At 41.1% G+C, this 19,710-nt stretch overlaps 1 protein-coding gene across 5 annotated transcripts; it reads left to right on the top strand.

Moving 5' to 3' along the window:
• The first annotated feature begins 2,910 nt into the window (after nucleotides 1–2,910).
• On the top strand, nucleotides 2,911–18,057 carry LOC146976262 (capZ-interacting protein). 5 transcript variants are annotated; one of them, XM_085795923.1, is made up of 6 exons: nucleotides 2,911–3,037; nucleotides 14,348–14,431; nucleotides 14,536–14,601; nucleotides 14,962–15,030; nucleotides 16,001–16,213; nucleotides 16,995–18,057. In XM_085795923.1, exons 1-6 carry the CDS (start codon nucleotides 3,032–3,034, stop codon nucleotides 17,409–17,411), a joined length of 855 nt encoding a protein of 284 aa, XP_085652049.1. In that variant the 5' UTR covers nucleotides 2,911–3,031; the 3' UTR covers nucleotides 17,412–18,057. The 5 variants fall into 5 exon arrangements, with proteins under 5 accessions (XP_085652049.1, XP_085652048.1, XP_085652047.1 ...); XM_085795922.1 differs by having other exon boundaries at nucleotides 14,348–14,434; XM_085795921.1 differs by having other exon boundaries at nucleotides 14,345–14,431.
• The last annotated feature ends 1,653 nt before the right edge of the window (nucleotides 18,058–19,710 follow it).

Below are 19,710 nucleotides of genomic sequence, written 5' to 3'. Positions count from 1 at the left end.
TAGGGGCACAAATACACTATTTTTACTGGCATGACTGTTACAATTAAACCTGTCGCCCCTCAGAGATCTAAGAACGTAAAACTAAACCATAAACAAGATTTGGCCAAATTAGTGCCGTGAATCGACAAACTGTTTATGCCTTCCTCCTCAGAAAATGACACAAACATCATCTCAGGATCATGCTCATTTCCTCCAGAGGAGGGAGCCAAAGTCCTCTGCGATCAGGAGAGACATACTGAATATAAGTGTGTAGGAATATTACACCAACACCAAACATTTCCTGGGGTTTACATTGGTCAGTCACCAGTTTTAAACATAAACACTACTGCTGTTGTAGATGAATGCTTCATGTTTTCTCTTCTCCCTTTAAGAATTCTTTATCAGCATCCCCCATTCAGCCCATTTCCACAAATTATCAGAAACGCATATTCCCTTCCTGTTTGGCTGCTTAGGCCTGCTGGTCTATGCATGTGGCTGCAGGATGTTGGCTAAAATGGAGGTTATTTATGGGAGGGGTCTGAAGGACGACTGAGTCTGCAGAGGTTCCCCTGTCTTCCCTGCTTGTTTCCGTTTCTGCTGTAGCCAAACCAAACTAAGTGTGAGGCCGGTGCTGTGTAACACTGCAAACATTCACTGTGAAAGCTCTGTAGATGAAGAGCCTGGGGAGTCAGAGACCACCTATTTAGAAGTGTGAGGTGATTTATCTTGTCTAGTCTCACCCATCGTGTCTCTCTGCCTTGTGTGTCAGTGCAACCTCACTCACTCACACACACACATACACACACTCCCACTCACTCTCACTCTTCACAGTTGGGTGACAGTGAAGCAACAAACACAAATGTGTTTTTTCCTTTACTACGTACCACTGGAAACACTTGCTAATGGCAGCAATAACGATAATAAGTGTAATTTATAAAGCACTAATCACCTTGTCTTCTAAAGCTTTTAGTAAGGAGTTCCTATTGTTTAATGAACCATGTTACACACAGACGACTCAATGCCCTGTTTCTTTCTCTAAATTAGTTGAGTTTCCGTGCCATTTAGAGGCTAATTTATTTCCACGTGGTATCTGTGAAATGTTTGTTTATGAGCACACACTGATGTTTGACATCAGGTCGAGTGGGGGACAAATGTCAACTCTCTAGACAACAGAACCTGTTTATGTGTCAATTTCAAACCTGCCAAACTGGATCACAACTGGCTTTTATTTATTTGTCAAGTTAACAAAAAAGATGTACGTGCTGTAGATTTCAGGATAATCAGAATATGTAAACAGCTTCAGCAGAGGTATATGACAGGGAGGTTATTTTTGCTCCACCAGTACTGTGGCCTTGAGATAACATAAGGAAAATCGTGTGGTCAATAAAGCAGCAGGAGATGCAGCCTCATCTGCAGTTGTGTGGCGCGTTGCTGGCGAGTCCATTAGACGGCTTTTCTACATTTCCACACCACAAACCACTTGAGTGACTAGGCCTCCTTCCTCTTGGCCCCAGGCACGACAACAAAGTCCCTCCCAGATCTTTCATCCCTACATGAAAACTCAAGAAGAAAATGCTTGACTGGAAAGCAGCTAATGGCAATATTTGCATGCTTGCCAGCTGTGAGTGGGTCCTGGTTCTTGCATCACAGGAAAACCAGGGAACGAACACACACACACACACACACACACACACACACACACACACACACACACACACACACACACACACACACACACACACACACACGGTGCAGCAGCTACATTCAGACAAAGCTAAGCAGCATTACAAATACACAGCAATGTGAAAGCAAATTCTTGCTCCAGCAGGTGAAGCAGTTAAAGGAGGAGGTGAAGTTTTCACTGCCCACGTACATGCCTGATGAGAGTCCGGCACTCTGTGGTCATTACCCGGTAGATAGTTCTTTTTGAAAAAGGAAAGATGTTGGCAGTTCAATACAATTTTATTGCATTGACTTTTTTATCACATTAAATTTGCACCTTCCTATTGTCAATTCTGAAAGTCTGACTTTTGACCTGGTCTTGTAGGTATTGAATAATTACTGTAATGTTGGCGGTAAGTTTTTCAGGTTTCTTGGATCTCAGAAGTCAAATTCACATTTAGATCCTCTGCAGTGATTGTACAGTATGATGGTTGTAAACAATGGAAATTGAGTACTCTGCACCACACACAGTGTCTATGAGAGAGAGTTTGTGTTGGTCACGCTGTGGATTGAAGACTCAACCACCACAGATTTCTCAGGCAGGCAGAGCACAATTTTACTGTTATAATTGGTGATGTTCTCCTCACACAGCTGAGTCAAGCCAGAGACAGATGTGAGAAAACACAGGGCTTCAATATAAATGTGCATATATCTTCTATGTCTACAAAAACCCTAGCCAGGCTTCACTCTGTGAACTGGATCTTTAAACTAGTTGCTCTACTGGTTACACTGCAGTCACTGATGTAACAGCGGGTGTTTTTCCATCAGTTGGCAAAGGCAAAGCGGGTGGTGACTTCAATGATTTGTTTGTGGCCTGAAGATAAAACCTGCCTCAAGGTTTTGGCTCACAGAAAGCAGACCTGCAGCATTTCTGTGTCACTGCGTGGTCTGATTGGTAAGTTGACGTTTAAGTTATATGACTTGATTATATCTAGGTGTTCACTATTCTATAAAACTTAAACTTAGTGATTAAGTGTTAGGGTTATCTATCTATCTATTATATTATTGTATGATTTTGAACCATCCCTACTTTTTGTGATTCATTATGATAGTGAAATACCAGTTTGAAGAAAACGCCAAAATCGGAGTTTTATTTTGAAAGTCTGGAGTAGAGGCAGCGCCGATACGCGTAAAAGTTGTCCCCTCCTCCTCCCCGTCCATGAGGCTGATTTGGCTCCAGATATAAACACAGAGTTGCTCTGTCTCCTCGCTGCTCCTCGATCACCTCACTACCAGCAGACACTTTGCTCCAGGAGTCGAAACACTGAGAAGAAAACGACTCTGAGAGAAACAAAGCAGGAGGAGAGGAATCTGTGGCTCGATCCCCAGGATGGAGGTAAATACCAGACGATCCTGAACGTCGCTTTCTGTCATAGCCTCTTGTGCAATGTTTTTTTTTAACATTTGATGTGGTTTTGTGGGGCCGTAGTGTGGTTGAAATTAATACATTACACCATACCTGCTTTATGGTATATTTAACGTTCTGTGTTATTACTGTGACATTTCTGGAAGGTATTTCTAAGGCCTGTGTGCAGCAGCAGTTTAACACAAGAAGTTGCTTTGGAATATTATATATATAATTTCATACATAATATAGATGATGCTATGTTGACAAGGATAAAAAGTTCTTCCGTGTCTCATTAGGCAGCATCTCTACTCTTGCACTGAGAAAATATTATGACATAATCATCTGTTGTATCTAATAGAGCAGCTGCATGTGATAGTTGTTAAATGTCATATTAAACTCTGTTAAAGGATGATTGTACTCTTCTTTCCTGAGGGTGCAGTTGTTCTGTAACTCACACACACACACACACACACACACACACACACACACACACACACACACACACACACACACACGTACACACACAGGTCTTTGGCTCAGTGTGTTTGAGCTTTAGGCTGATATGGTTTCACGGTAGGTTTGTGGTGACAGATCATCTGTTGCGAGGGTTAGTTGTTAATGTTTGAGTAAATAATACCATTGGTTGATTTCTGTCTTCACTATAGATTTTGCTTTCAAGTCTGTAGTTTTTGGTTATAAGCTGTTTTTCAGCCACTGTGCCCTCAGCTGACAAGTTCTCCTTTCTCCTCTCAGAGAGAAGCCAAATGTCTTTTACCCAGTTGCAGTGAAGCTATAAAAGAGATGGTGTGCGTCTTTATGGTATAGGAAGCGTGTCCCAACCCTTCCACACATGTGTTTTTCCTGCTGGGTTTGCTCGCAGGTCTTTTGGCCTCCTCCCTGCAAAACAAGCTGTTCCCCCAGACTTTTAACGTCATTCTGGAGTATTTAATGTCATGTAGCGAGTAGGAAGAGAAACGCCCATTTTTTTCCGCCACAGCACGTGAGAGAGTACATTAGTAATCGACCACAGGACTACTCTCACACACTGCACCATCCAGCTTCAGGACTCAGACATGCTTTTGGCCAGGTCAGCTCATTCTTACTTCCCTGAAAGAATGATCTAGACTTCCCCCTCAAAATGTGGAAAACATGAAAGAATGTTAAAAAGAGCGAAGGGGGCTTTCTTCTTTCTTAGACAAACAACTTTTACACTGTGAGATAAAACTGTTTTGAGAGAAAACTGTGGACGTGCACGCAGAGGCTGAACACTGGGAGGGTGAAAGCAGGTTCGACTATTATAGTTGAGTCCAGCTTTTTCTGGATGAAGCCTCACAAACCCAACTCAAAACTCATAAGCTCAGTTTTCACTACAAGCTGTTCATCTGTCGGGTAGTTTAGAAGCTGATGACACTGAGCAGATGCTGCAATTAAAGCTCAGACTTAATGCTTACTTGCCACTTCTTGTCTACCATTTGTCTTAATAATGCTGCTGTTATCACTGATAACCGTGTACAGAGATTTTCTAGTCAATTTCCGACCTTAGATTAATTCAGAAATTAGTATTCTCTGATGGTTTAGGTAAAATGTTACATTTGAAGACTCCAGTCTTCAAAACTTGAAGTAAAACCTGTGTGTTTCAGTCAACCAACCACAGTCATAGTGGTTTGCATCCACTGATTGCACCCAAGTTGTGTTTATAGATTCTTTGCTACATTGATACAGTTTGTCAGGTGGCTGTACATGGGTACCTTGCTGCTTTATGCAAATCAATTTGCATAAAACAGACCAGTTTAATCAGTCATGAGATGTTTTTGTGTGCTGCGCCCTCAGTTTGTGTTGCATTTGATGGTATTTTTACATGCTGCATTTTGCCTGTAGCATTTACAAACAAGAGTTAAACGTAAAGTCAGTCCCTCGCTCTCGACGTCCTTTAAATGGCTACAGCTTTACGATTTGATGACATCACATGTTTGCGATGCTTCGCGTCTCTAACTTTAGGAATGAAGCTGTTTATGTTCGCAAACAGCTGCCTTAGGCAAAACTTTAAGACATGATTAATGAATTGGAAAGCTCTTAAATTTGGGGTTGGAATGACAAGAAGACAAACTGGAAAGTGTGTTTGCAGCCACCTGAGGATTTGCACTATGTGTTTGTGCGTGTGTGTGTTTGGTTGGGGGGGTGCAGGGTGGTGGTTTTCCTTTGATGGAAAAACAACACCACAGCTAGAGGAGTGAGTATTTGGGATTGGCTCGCCAACCATATGGTGAGCACATTTATTATGTAATCCATAGTAAAGTTAAGAGAGCAGTCTGTACCAGCCAGACATCTGCTAATGAGCAAGGTTTCCCCCCTTTGGCTTTACAATAATATGGTATTTAAATTGTGTCATACTGTTGTTATTGTTGTTACTATTATGGTTTTTATTACCCGGTATGTCTACCCCCACTATATAAAACTACTGCTCTGCTCACACTTCGTCACAGACACCTGAAAGCAGCATATTACCCAATATGTAAGTACTGTAGCATCCTCTGAAAGTTTCTGTGGCCCTGATCCAGAGTAGAAGTGTCTCTGGCATTATGTCCAGAGCTTGTCAGAGCTGGACATTAGCAGTGACAGATGCAGTCTGAAGTGTCTGCGGAGGCTGTATATTAAGCTTTATGTGTTTCAGTCCAGGATGAATGGTTCGCTCTGTGCTGAACATAAAGCAGACACTGAACTGACCATGAAGTTCAGAGGAATGTAAAGCATCAGCATCAAGGAGACTTTGGCTCATTCTTCACGTCACAGTGTGGTTATGGTCGATCTCTGTTGAGATCACATGTATAAAATGGAGAAGTGCATCTTGATTTTACAGCTTATACAATTCATCAAAGTCCTGTGACCAAATGGTTTCTGTGTGGTGATCATGTGACTTAAAAACCTTAGATTCCACTTATACTTCCTGTCGTGGTTTCATTTTTTTTATGCAACATCCTGCAAACCACATCAGTTTTTCTCTTGATATTGTCTCTTTAGCATGTTTTCTCCCTCCGGTCCACACACTCTTAATCTTTTGAAACCAGCATTGCACACATTGCACACTTTCAGAAATGTTGTACTTGCAAAAAACACATGGAAACCAGAAGCGAACAGCAGGAAGTATATTGTTGCTTTTTGCAGAATACTCATATTTTTTACAGTCTTTTCTGTTTCACAACACCTTCAGTTGCCCTGGTGATAGCTCTAACTATATGAACTCACATGAACACGTTATTGAGGCTACATTCATCATAAAAGCAGCTTCAACTCCTTGTGGAGTATTGAACTTGTTCATAAATGCTTTGATTAGCCGGATGAATACAGTTTGTACCTCCATGTTCTAACACCACCCTGATTAGGACGCAAATGCTCTAAAGAAGAGAGAGCTGATATAACCATCTGCTGCAGAGGGAGTGAACACACATCAACCACTGGCAGCGATAAAGTGTTGTAAAATGTGCAGTGCACTGATAAAAGACCGGCAGAAAAATGATGTAAACAACGCAGGTTTCAAAATACTCAAAACAAAGATTTCTAGCTGTTTCATAAGGCAGGGAATGGGATGCTTTCAGGGTGTGTGTATGAATGTAAAGAAAATAGTTCTCAGGTCAAAATGAAAATTCTGACTGCTAAAATCTAGTTCTAGTTAATCCATATTATCCTAAAAAAAACAACTAAGCAGCTCACTGTCTTTGAAGACATGCAGTGTGTGCAGACTTGCTGACTGAGGCATTTAAATGTTTTGCAGTAGCTGTGTTATTGCCCTAATCTCCACGCGGTCCTAAACTGCTTAAGGTTGTTCTGTGGGAGTTTGGCTTGTTGGTGAATATTTGCACCTTTACGACCAATCAAATGGTTCGTAAAGCCTCACAATCCCTTAACTGCTCTTGCTTTGGCTCGTTTCCTAAATGGTGTTCGTATTTGCTGTTACACAAACTATACAATTGTGTGTGTGTGTGTGTGTGTGTGTGTTTTTCCTGCTTTCATGGATGAGGTTGTATCAGATCCTGTCCCCTGTGAGTTTTAGCTCAAAGCATTGTTTGGGGCAGAGAGATAGACCGGGTGGGAGCTGCAGAGGAGATAGTGAGGACGACGCTGTGACCTGTACAAAGAAAACACACATGCTGTTGGCTTTCAAGGAAGTTTGATCATGAATCCATTCATACTGAGGGGAATTCCTTCAACTGAGGAAGATAATTTTTGGTCATCTACTGTATACCAATGGTTCTTAAACCCCCAGAGGTCCTTGAGAGGATTGAAGGGGCCCCCAAATAAAATATTACATTTACATTTACATGTATATTGACTAAAAAAAGTAACGTTATTCAGTCTCTGAACAAGTATTTGTGTATTTCTGGTGTTTGCTTCAAAAATTTGTCCAATGGAGGTCTGTGGTCTAATTTGTGTCAATTTAGGGGTCCTTGATGTAAAAAGGTTTGAGAACCACTGATCTATACTACACATCCCATTTTAAGTTAGTCTTGAGGCAGCACATGTTCTTGCCATCAGAGCTGGTTATGTTAGAGCAGGTCAGAGAGGCAGGCTGTGTCAGGCTCTGAGCTCTCACAGACATCTGCAGATTGTCAAACATGTTGAGTTTTGTGAACATAAAGTGTACAAATGTGAGATACACGGAGAAAGGGAGAGGAAGTGAAAAAACGAACATAATCATGACTTAACTTTCTTCCAAATCTCTCTGCTCTACAGTTAACCCATGCTGCCTTGTACCTCGTCAACCACCCTCTTCTAAATTTGGCATCCTGCCATGCACTTTATGTCCTTTTTTGGCAGAAAAGAGCGCAAACACAATAAGTTATGCAATCTGCTCGTACTTTACAAGTGCCATTTCTTTTTTTTTTTCACAGTCAGGTTTTGCATTTTTACTTAACACTGTGTGACAGGGTTTGTCGCCACCTAATCTAGATTACAAATGTTTCTGATCTCTTCATCTGTGCTACATTGTTTGATGTATACAGCATTTGACCGATGACACAGAAAAACTGGGGGAAAATGTTGAGAGTTTGAGGAATTTGTAATGTAGACGGCAGGATGCCTGCTGCAGGTTTGAGCATGTTAGAAGTCCATTAACTGTTTGGGGCGTAGTAGCAGGTATATGACAGCTGAGGAAAATTTTAATTAAAAGACTGCTGGCTCAGAGTCAGAGTAAAGACAAGTGCCCAAAGAAAATAGAAAGGCTTTGAAACTGAACTATAACCTGTCACCTCTTCACTTCAAGAAAGACCTGCACCAGGTTTCTTAAACGTTTTGCCTTTTAGCCACAAAAACAGTATGGCTTCAAAAAAAACATGCCAATGGAGATGGCTGCTGTTAACAACAGTTTGACTGGTTAAACTGGTGTGAATAGAAAGAACCCATCAGCGCTGAAGTGGACTATAAAGAGACCAGATTCCTCTTTCATATTAACCCAAAAACATGAAGTGAAGTGCATCTTTTTAATTAACTTTTATATTCTGTTCCTTCTAACTTTCCCACTGAGTGATCATCAAGTACAGTACATCCAAAATCAGAGTGCTGTCTTTGTTTTTAATGATGTTATGAAATTAGGATTTCAGCAGCCATGAAGTAGCTAGGAGAATGTTTGGACGATATGCAGCAACGAGTCAGTTCACCACACCACCCCACACGTCACACTCCACGTGTGTCACATGTGCATGTGTCCGTATAGTAATGCAGTAGAGTATATATAATCCTAAATTGATGGATTGATGCAGAACCTTGTGGCTGTCAGGCTCAGTGGTAAACTGCACAATGTTGTAGTAAGAGAAGTTGCACGCGCGGCTTTGTTTAGTGATGTCACCCCATGTCTGTGCTGCTTATCCCCCCACCCGTGTCCGTCACTTGATCCACTGTCCAGATGGTTTGTGTCTCTGTGATTTCTGGATCAGCGTGGATGAGAACACCAGAACACCATGTAGAATTCCCCACAGATGCCTCAACGAGAACTGTCCTGCTAGGTTCAAACATTTGGAGGGAGTACTGTCTGCTGCTGCTGCTGTTTGTTTTTTTTTGATAACTTTTACTTACTCCTCCCCTCTCCACCACTCCGCCCTCTCATTGCACAATAGACTATCTCAAAAAGGCTGCTGTAGTTATCACATTGAAGTATCACAGTGCATTTCATGAACAGGGCCGAGCTCTGTCACCTGTTCTCATATCTACATAATTTGTCAGTCAAATTTCAATTCGGCACATTTTAAAAGCCCTTAAGGGTCTTGACTCTTTTGGTGTATTGATAAAAATAGAGTTTTGATTTACATTTAATCAGTAGGTTTCTGTTCTCAGGTCTTCTGGATTTATTTTTTCTTTTTCTCTGGTTGCTTATTTTATTTTATACTCGTTTCTCCACCCGCAGCACTAGTACTTTATGTCTGCAGCACCTCCCATTTCCAGCGAGGCAGCGGCAGCAGTTCAAAGATGTGTGTGTCCATTTACCTCATCCCTCTGATTGAGGCCCTTCTCTCATCCACTTGTACACACACACAGACACACACAAAGCACAGTGCCAGTGAGGGTAGTGGAAAAGTGAGATATTCGGATGAGGTCTGGTCCAAAAACACATCATGTTTTCCTGGAAAGGCGGCGAGCGAGAAGGTGCCTGTCTGCTCACTTACCACTTAACAAGTGTAGGCAAAAGGGAGCTGCTCACTGTGGTGGTTTTCCCCCTGGCAGAACACGCTGAGTAGTGAAAACAAAGTCTACAGACTCAAAACTGAAGCCATTACGCTTGCTGAGCTTATTGAACAAAGTCTTGCTGAACAGCTGTGCTTTGGTGTACGCTGTATTTATCTTCCCCTTCGCAGATTTCCACCGTGTGGGGCTCACCAGTCAGAGCTTATGGGGATTGAGAGTAAAGCAGAGTCATTTCCAGAGAAGGGTTAAAGATCCTGAGCGAGACATCATCTTTATCAGCTCCTTGGTGGATTACATGGCCAGTTGCTCTCTGACCACCACTGTTGCATCAAGTAGATATGTTAGGATTTACTGAGACTAATATCATGTGCTTCTTCTCCCCTGCCTCTGGAAATAGGAATCACAGGAACAGACAATAGCAGGCTTTGTCGGATCTGTTTGACTCTGTGTTCTCTTTCCGCATCTGCCGGTCATACAGTAAACCTCGTGTCTCCATCCGCAGACTGGATATTAAGATGTTGTTGGGATTAACCTTTACTTATCCAAACACTGCTCAGAGAGGATGTGCACGCACATTTTCTTTCCTGCAGTACTCCATTATGCATTCACCCTTACAAACACACTTTTTATAAAGAGAGTGTGTGTTCAGGTGTGGTCATGCTGAATAAAGTCAGACTCTCCTGGCGCCTCCAGATGGCTCCATGAATTCATGAGGAGGAAAAACAACCTAACAGATTTGGATATCCACACAACAGTGTCAATGTGCTAGGTATTCTTTGTGTGTTTAAACCCACCACATTTTCACCAGTAAAGTTTATGTTTATTCATGTAATGCTCAATCATAAAAGAGGTTGTCACAAGGCAATTTCCCCTTCATGACATTTCCCCGTTGGCCTGTGGATTACGTAGCTGAAACATAGGCCTACAGGGCTGAAAAATAAACCCAATACAGATGTGCTGCTGCAGTTCCTTAAGTGGCCACTTGAAGCCGGCTCCAATATTGACAGAAGAAACATGATCACAGAAGTCCCAAAAGCAAATTTTTCTTTGTGACAGATGTACATGAATTAATTTTTTACAAAACCCAACCACCCCAACAGGTTGTATTCTTGCCAGAAACCGTCAACTGAGCACTGAAGTCTGGGCTCCACACATGCCCCTCCTCTTTGCCCTTTTCGGATTATCTTGGAGTTTGATTGAGTCGAGCTCTGACACAATAGTGATGGCAGAGCAGCTCGCATTCAAACTCGCTATGCTTAAGGCTTCTACTATTTCACGCATATTTACTTGTTTTTTATTATTTGTTTATTTTAGATCTCCAGCGAGTAAAAAAGCTTTTTATAGTTGTACTTTACATTATTACTGTACATGGAAACTAAAAGAAGCAACATCTAGAGCAGAGAGGTCCGAGCTGTGAAGTGTCGACCCAGGCCTGCTTTTGGAAAACCTCAATCACATGGATAAGACTTTGCTTTTAGAAGTTTTTTTTTCCATCGTTTCCTTGTTTAGACATGCTCAATTGCTCTGTATGCAAGATTACACTACGTTTCAGATGTGGTCGAGTATATCCAGGGACACTCTCTCTGAGGAGCTGAGGGGTTATAGAGCAGAGCTGTGATCCAGGCTGCCTACACAGCTGGGGCTTTTTCCCAGGCCTAGAGCCCCAGAAATAGAGTTTGCCCTGCTCATTCCTGCAGTGAATCAAAGTTTCCCACTCTTGGGGTCCCAGCTGAGCTAAACATGTGTATGTGTCCTGATAACCAACCATATACCATGTATGGCCGAAATAATCTGCCTCTTTTGTCATCTCAGTGATACGGTATAATCAGTTCCAGATAAGTATATTTCATACATTTTGGAGGCCATTGATGATGCCTAAACATTCTTGTTTAAATGATTGCAGATAGAAAAAAAAATACAACACAATAACCTCAGCTCTAGTTCCAAACCAACAGTGCAGTTTGTAAAAACATCTTCAAACATGACTAAAACATACTGTAGCTATGCATGAGTGTGACGTTATTTTCATTCTGCATGAAGACGCTCATTGAAGATAAGACCTCACTATGAGAAGACAGATAGAGGGATATTAATGGATCTGAAATGACTTAATCTAAAACTAGAACCTAACTAAAACCTTTAACAATTGATAATAAATAAATTGAATTTAACCTAACTGAAAAAACAAAGAAATGACTGATTGCATGTTTAAGAGGTTGAGTAGCCATTATGTCGTTGCTGTCGTGCTATTCAAATAAAGTTCAACAATAGAGAAACTGAAAACCTTGATTTTCTTTCACGCAAAACATCTGAACAACGATTTAACCAAACAAAGCCCCACTTCCTTTGCCTCCACTGTTGTGACTTGAGATCGTGCTTTTAAGGCCTTTGTTTTTGAAGGACAGGAAAGAGTTAAACAATCAGAGGTTACAAAATAATGGTGTGGAGGGTGGGTGGTCCTTGGTGATTACTGTTTATCACAGATGAGAAACGAGAGCTCAGGAAAAGGGTTGGGATGTGGATTAGGACACTAGACTGAGGCACTGCGGGGCTATAGCTGATGCTGTAATAGATTTGGGTGGAGGGTGTAAGGTGGTGAGGTCATGTTGAGAACAAGAGGGAGAAAAAAATAAAGAGTGTGATTAAAGTGTGGAATGTGTGTATCTGAAGCTTGCGAGATTCATGTTTCCATGGGCTACGGCTCAAACCGCACTCGGAGGGAGGGAACTGGGAGTGCACACCCAGGAAATGTGACAGAGTTGGCAGCTGTGAGGAGAAGCGTGAGCTTTTTAGTGGTCAATAAAAGAAGGATGGAAATGAGATGTGGCATGAAATCCTGAAAGGAATAAAAAAAAAAGGGAGGAGCACCACAAGCAGTGACTGTTCAACGCAAATTATTAAGTTGCGACATGCTGCATGAGACTCTGCGCAGTTCTGGCCCAGCTCAGACTGTAAACAAACATGTCGGCCCATTCACAGTCTAGAAGAAGACTAGACGCTGCTAAACAGAGTAACGCTGGAGTGTTGTTTTCAAGGCTGACGTTGGTGCACATTCTTGCCTGCAGCCCATCAGCCAACTTATCACTTTGGCCACAGATATGTTGGAGTGAGTTAATGGTCATCAAAGGGCAGCATGGAGGAGGGAAGTTTAGCAATCAGCTTGGGAATAGTGGGAGAGACAGAAAAAAAAGCAAAGGAGCCAAGAAGTGATAAGAGTATGAGTCTGCGAGGACAGGTCCCTCCTGTCACAGGCTGCAGCATGATGTTGAACAGCTGTGGAGAGACGGGGCTCACTTCCTGTGTCCAAACCCATAAAATAAGCTTTGTAGCACAAGATGAGACGAGTTCCTCCAAGGACAACACTCAACACACTGGTTGACTTTTTTTCTACATTCACCCTCCCTGCTCTGTTTTTCAGCCTGTATGTATTTTACTGTTGTCAGTAAGGAAGTGAAACCTTTTTTTATCTTACAAGATCTTTTTATTTTACTGCTCTCTGCACAACGTAATGCTTGTGCAAATGTATGCACAAATGTACGTTTTTAAACCTGTCCTAACTGTCTTCCCCAAGGAGATTTTTCAAGTTTAGGCACTTCTTATGATTTTGTCAGTTCCTCAGGAAATAATGTTTGGATCGTAAAAAAAAACAAAACATAGTGGGTGTGTTGGGTGTTGAGATACATGACTTTGTACAAATCCAGATGTCTGGAACTTGCACATACTGTATGTGTAGGATTGTTCGACCTTGGCAGATGTATGTGCTCCACTGAGCAGAAAGTAACTCCCTAACATTTACATTTTGTGCCTCATCTAACAGTCTTCTGTTTAAAAGTGTACACGTTGAGCATTAAAAACTAAGAAATTAAGAAGTGATTGTTAGTTGCATAGTGATCAGTGGCAGTTCAATGTGCAAGGATAGAACTGACTTCAAGGAGCACAACTATTTCTCATCTTATGATGCATTTACACCACTAACTCATGTTTATTTTTTATATCTTTTATGTGATAATTGTGGATTCATCGCTAATCTTGTGATTGGAAATACTTCAAATAAAACCACTGGCCTCATGTGGTGCATTAACACTTTCTAATATATCTGTCCCAGTGCTCAGACCTCAAGCTGTTCTGTCACCATGAACTAATGCATGTGGACAGTTTGTATCATGAAAGCAACGAAAACAAGGTCATGCAAGGTCAAGGAATCCTTCAACTAAACAGTTTACACCTGCTCCAGTCCCATATTTCACATATTATATAGCATGCAGCCTTAGAGCCTTGGCCAGGGCCTGGCTGGTCATTTCAAAGTCAAGGTGTAATTCTAAAGGTGATATATTCACCAATAGGGCCGGGGCTGCCGAAGGAGATCAGACAGAATCAATACAGTAACTTCTTATGAGTTATGTCTTAAAAATCGTCTATATAGATGTGCTTTTTTGTCATGTCTCCTTGTCTTTTTATCATACTTGTGTCCTTTTTCTTTGCTTTTTCTGTGTTCTTTTGTGTGTCAATGTGTTCCTGTACTGCTCCCTCTAATTGTTATTATCTTATATATTGAATCATATTGTTTTTTGTGACTTTAAAGTATTTTTCACGTGTTTTATCTTTTTTTTTTTCCTTCCCCAGAAGGATTCTCCATCCAAGCCATCTGTGGCGGAGCTGGCTGGAAGGTTCAAAGGTCATATTCTACCAATGCCCACCGCAAACGATGAAGTGGTACTTTTTTTTTGTATCATACATTTAAAGTATGTATTTAAAGTTCATACAAAAACAATATGTATACAGGTCTTATTCTCTCCACTGCTTTTGTTTTGTAGTTTCGAAGACGACCTCCATGTTCCCTGAAACTGCAGCACCAAAAGGACGATAATGAAGAATCAGATGTGAGTCATTTTGTTGCTTTACTGACCCAAGTGCTACAGATGTGACTTCTTCGTGTACATAGGAAATCTCCAGAAAATAGACTGGTTTGTTTTCTGTACATTTTCATTGCAGCCTCACTATTTATTAAACAAACCACACAAACCTGTGTTTGAATCATGCTCAGTTATAAAGAACACTACACAACTAGAGATCAAAGATGTTCAGAAATAAAAACATTATTTTGTAAGGTTTATTGTTTATTTCCTATGTCATCTTTATACAAGTCTGTGTCACTATCTCCCAGTGTGCTGAATTATACACAATATGCAAATGTTAGCTTGTTTGTCTCTTCATGAACTCTAGATTGTTTTCCCCTGCAGAAAACCTCTGTCTCCTCAAATCCCTTCAAGATCAAGATGAAGAACTCCTCCATCATTGAAAAACTACAGGTTGGTACATCTGGCAACATTCAAATATTTTGCTTGGGGAAACAAGGAAGAAACCAACTGCTTGTTCAGCCAATGATATGTTATTATAGGATGCAGCATATAGTCATGAGATTTCTTGTATCCGTGGATTAGGATATTCAAAGCATCACTGCCACCCACTGTTCAGTTTACATTGGTGCGTGAGCTGCTCACATGCTAAAGAAAAGAGGAAGGTCTTGTCCCTGACGCCACAATCAGCTCAGATTAATGAGCTAATGGGATCAGGGGCCACCCTGCCTCCAGTGAGGCTCTAACTCGCCACCATTACTGCTTTAGTTAGCAGTTCACACGGTGGGGCAGCCATGGGACAAAAGGGCTGCCGCTTTTCCCTGTTCCTCTTCTCTCCGGTGCAGGTAGGATGCTCTGCTATAAACCTGAACGTTGGTTGAGGGCTGACTCAGGATTTTATCAAGTTATTCTATGTAGTGCACTTCTCAGACTGAAGACAACAGATGTTGTTTGCAGTACTTAAAGGGGAATTTTCGGACAGACTCCTGGCAATGGGACAAAATCAAAGCAAGAAGGTAAAGGTTACTAACAGAGCAATGTCAGACATGCAAATCTGTATAATACCTTAATTATCTATTAGCTATACATTTTAAGGAAGAATAAAGCCTGCTTTGTGACTAGAATACTATTGATTGTAAACTTTTTAAATTAACTTTCAAAAATATATCTTTACCTAAATGATCTTTCTTTCTCCTAATGATCCTAATGATACCTGATGTTGAAATGATTTAATATCTAATGCAACACTGGGTTTTACCCTCTCATCTTAGATTTGCTGTACTGTATATTAGTTTTGAAAAGTGCTGTTTAAATTTTTGTTCTGGTAATTAAGGTTGTTGTCTTATTTAAGTTTTATTAGAACACAATGTACTAAAGAGATTATAGTGTTTGGGCTTCTCAGGATGTTCCCTTCCCCCTGCAGGCCAACCTTGCCCTGTCACCGACTGCTCTGCTGCCTTCACCCAAGAGCCCTGAGGTGAAGCTGCAGCCGGCACCATTGTCCCCGACAACACCCTGCAGCCCTCCGAGCCCCCTGAGCCCCACCCTGAGGACCTCACAGCTGTCCAGTGAGGAAGAAGACCCCGTCAGCTTTGACAGCCCTCCTGAGGGCACCACACTTCCCAGCTTCAACAAGGTAAATATAAAGACTCATGCAACGCTGCATGTTATGTTGTGGATAGGAAGGAGAAATAAATGTTGGTTATTTGTTACAGCACTTCTGTTTTATGCAATTGGAATGGTTTTATTGTGTTACTGCAACTATCAGGCAGAAGGCCAAAATGCACAATGAGACCATTCAATTCAATTCATACATACCGTGTAAATTTCCTTTGGTTGCAGATTATTTTGAAGTATTTTTGAATAGATAAGTTGGCCCCTCCTACAGTACGTGTCCTGTGTTTGTTTGGGTTATTACACGAGTTCTGAGTCACATGAATGACAGTGCTGAGCTGCTGTCACATTGAGGCCCCTGAAGGGTTTCTCACGCTATTCGCCAAGTGAGCTGTGACATCACAGCCGGCCACATGGTCCTTGTAGCCACTGGCATTGTTGCTCAGTGGGTGTTCTGCACCTCCTGTTTAAGCAGGGCTTGGATAAGCAGAAGCAACATGCTACTGTAGTACATGAGTGCTGCTGTAAGGGGGATTGAAGATGTAATCCCCTTAGCCTAGTTAAGAGTTCCTATGTACCTTTTTTATGCAGCACTCTCACGCACTTGCTGATTAGAATTAGACAGTTGACAAAAATGTTTTAATGATACAAAATTAATTGATAATAATTATAGATTCCTCCCATTTCTTAATACTAGACATGTGCACGGTCTTATAGATAATGATTTTCTGAATTGTTTACAAACTTAATCTAAGTAACCTGCTGGTTCTTACTTGTGTTGTTTTGTTTTTTCTTCCATACAGACTCGCGTGCGGCTATCAGTCAAGAGGCGTCCGCCCACGAGGCAACACAGGAGGTCAGCTGGAGAGTGTCAATCCACATGTGAACTGAACAGCCCACAAGAAAATGGGAACAAGGACCAGGTCTTTGACAGCCCAACAGAAGAAGCTGAATGTGGGCAATTGGGCAGTCTGAAAGATGCTGAGGGCAGGGACAAGGACTGTCGAAAGACAGAGGACAAGATAGCAAATGGAGACCCAGCCAATATGGAAGATCCGGAGGAGGAGCAGGAAGCAGAACAAGCCGAGAGCTCAAAGGGCTTGGAGGGTGAACCTTCAGAGCTTTGCCTTGCTGAGCAGATAGAGGTCAATGTTAGGATGGAGGAGGGGCAGGAGCCAATGTCTCAGGAGGGACACCATGGAGGACGTGATAGGGTGTGAACTGTGAATATTTATGTTGAGAAAAAATATATAAATGTATAAGTTATTCAGTGCTTTGACTAAGAACTCTGAAAAATACTCGTCAGAAAGAGTTCATCTATTTTAAATGTGGTGGTACCTGCTCTGTTTTAAGTCTCTTCATCGCCCTCTCCAGGCCGTGTATAGAACAGGTCTATAAACACTGGAGAGTTCTGAGAAGCAGCTGTTTTCCTGCACATGGAGATGAGCATCACTGCCTATGTTATCTCCATGAACAGAGGACATTTTCTACATGTTGTACCAAGTCTGCATGACCAGACAAGTCAAAGACAATGTTAACAGTGCACTTCCAAGTCTCTGTCTCACACACAGATCTATAAAAATACTGAATGCTGGGTTGGCAAAAGACAAAAATAATTTTAGATTTCCTATATATGTTAGCAGATATATATAAACATCCTGGCATTGTACTAAATCACTGTCACTTTAGGTTGATATTAAATATTTTTGCTTTATTTTCTTTTGATGTATGTTGGCCAACCTCTCCGCTTGTCTTCTATTTTGTATACTACAAAATATCCAAATCACAGTGCTACTGTGGAGTGGCTCAGGTCCTCAGAGATTATGCATAGAAATGTTAAGAAAATAAACAGCTATGTAAAGAAAACCTTATGTTACATTTGTTTGATCTCATGTTTGCCGTTGTTAAGTCATTATGGGTCAAGCTATGGCGGTGTGCGGTGCGGTTCTTTGTCGTCTTAATTTGTTTGTCATTTTGAATGTTACCTTAAAAGTCAACTGTTTGTAAAGGACAAGGCAGAATGTGCTGGAAAGTCTTCAGTCAGATTAGGCCTAAAAAAGGTTATAAGATTATAGTCAAAGGCTTGCTGATGAAGAAGAGACAGCTCTTTCTGAATGCAGCTTTAGAAAGCCCTGGACACCTGAGAAACACCCACAAACACAGTGCCAAATCTTTTGTGTCTGTGTGCACAAATTACAGTTGATTACCACCGTCTTTGCAGCTATTTCTCGTGATACCTATAATCAACATAATGGAAATCCCCTGTGTGTGCATGCAGGGCCATTAAAATTGACATATGGTATTCTATTAAGCATATTAAGCCATTTATAAATAAAAGTAGGACAGTTTCAACATAACATGACAGAACATGGTGTGAAAACCAAATCGAGAATAATACGCTTATTTTTTCATATGAACTTTGTCGGCCTCTACTGGTGACTTTCAGGAATTACAACTACAGTGAACTTTTTCAATTCCCTGTTATTGGCTCCTCAGAATACAACATGACTCAAAATGCATCATGTAAGTGGCGTTTGATACCAGATACCAGTCAGCCATGTGGAAACACTGGTAAGACTGTCTCCTTTAAGTTTTCTTGTCTGTTTGTCTCTTTTTAAAATGGACCTGAGTCTAATAATAAAGTCTATCTATCTATCTATTGATTGTAAAATTCACAAAGATGTGCTTTTATAGCCCATATGTTCATTAACTGTTTTAATCACAATAAGGTTAAAAGTGCAGCAGCAGGTGATAAATACACACATGCTCTTATACTACAGTTTTTAGGCATTGGTCAAAACTGAAGGCAGATTTTCACAACTCTTACCACAGTTTTCAAAACATCCGATGTGAAGCAAACTGTGAATCACGTGTCATTGCTTTTACAAAAAATGCATTCAATGACCACAGTCACCAAAATTCATGAACTCCCAGATAGCAGTCCACCACCTGCAAAACACTCAACTGCACATTTGTTCAAAACAGTTACAGTAAAAAAAACAGAATGATGGAGAAAAAAAAACTTTAAAAAAAAGAAAGAAAGAAAGAAAACGGCTGAGGAAGAAACATCACTGAGCAGCAGGCAACTGTGGATGTCCCAGGCCAGAGAGGAGCAAACATCACAAAGTGAGGCGCTCTGTGCCATGATGGTTTGCCATCATCGGTCTTATTGGACCCTACAGAGAGGTCAAAGGAAAAAAAACATAGCATTTGTTATTGTGTGTGATATGTGGCTCCACCTCTCTGCTGCAGTGTCTGACTGGTTTGACGATGTTGATGAAAACATGTGGCCAATAATTCAGTGCACTCAATGAAGTGCTAATTCTTTTTCTATCATCAAATACTACCTGAAACAAATATTCAAACCTAAAAGATAACATATATTTTCTGTACTGCTCTCTGTTGTTAAATATTTTGTAGTTCAGTGTGCTCAGAGTGTTTGTTTCCAGGGAGACTTGTTGCCAATGTTGTGGATAGCCTACAGCTTATTTTAAGACATGTGTGAAGTGTTTTGTGAGA

Source organism: Trachurus japonicus, chromosome 13 (genome assembly GCF_045865225.1).
Source record: "Trachurus japonicus isolate A0001 chromosome 13, Traja_1.0".
NCBI classification, from domain to species: domain Eukaryota; kingdom Metazoa; phylum Chordata; class Actinopteri; order Carangiformes; family Carangidae; genus Trachurus; species Trachurus japonicus.
The sequence above is the reverse complement of the archived record's forward strand: the minus strand, read 5'-3'. Positions and strand labels throughout refer to the sequence as shown.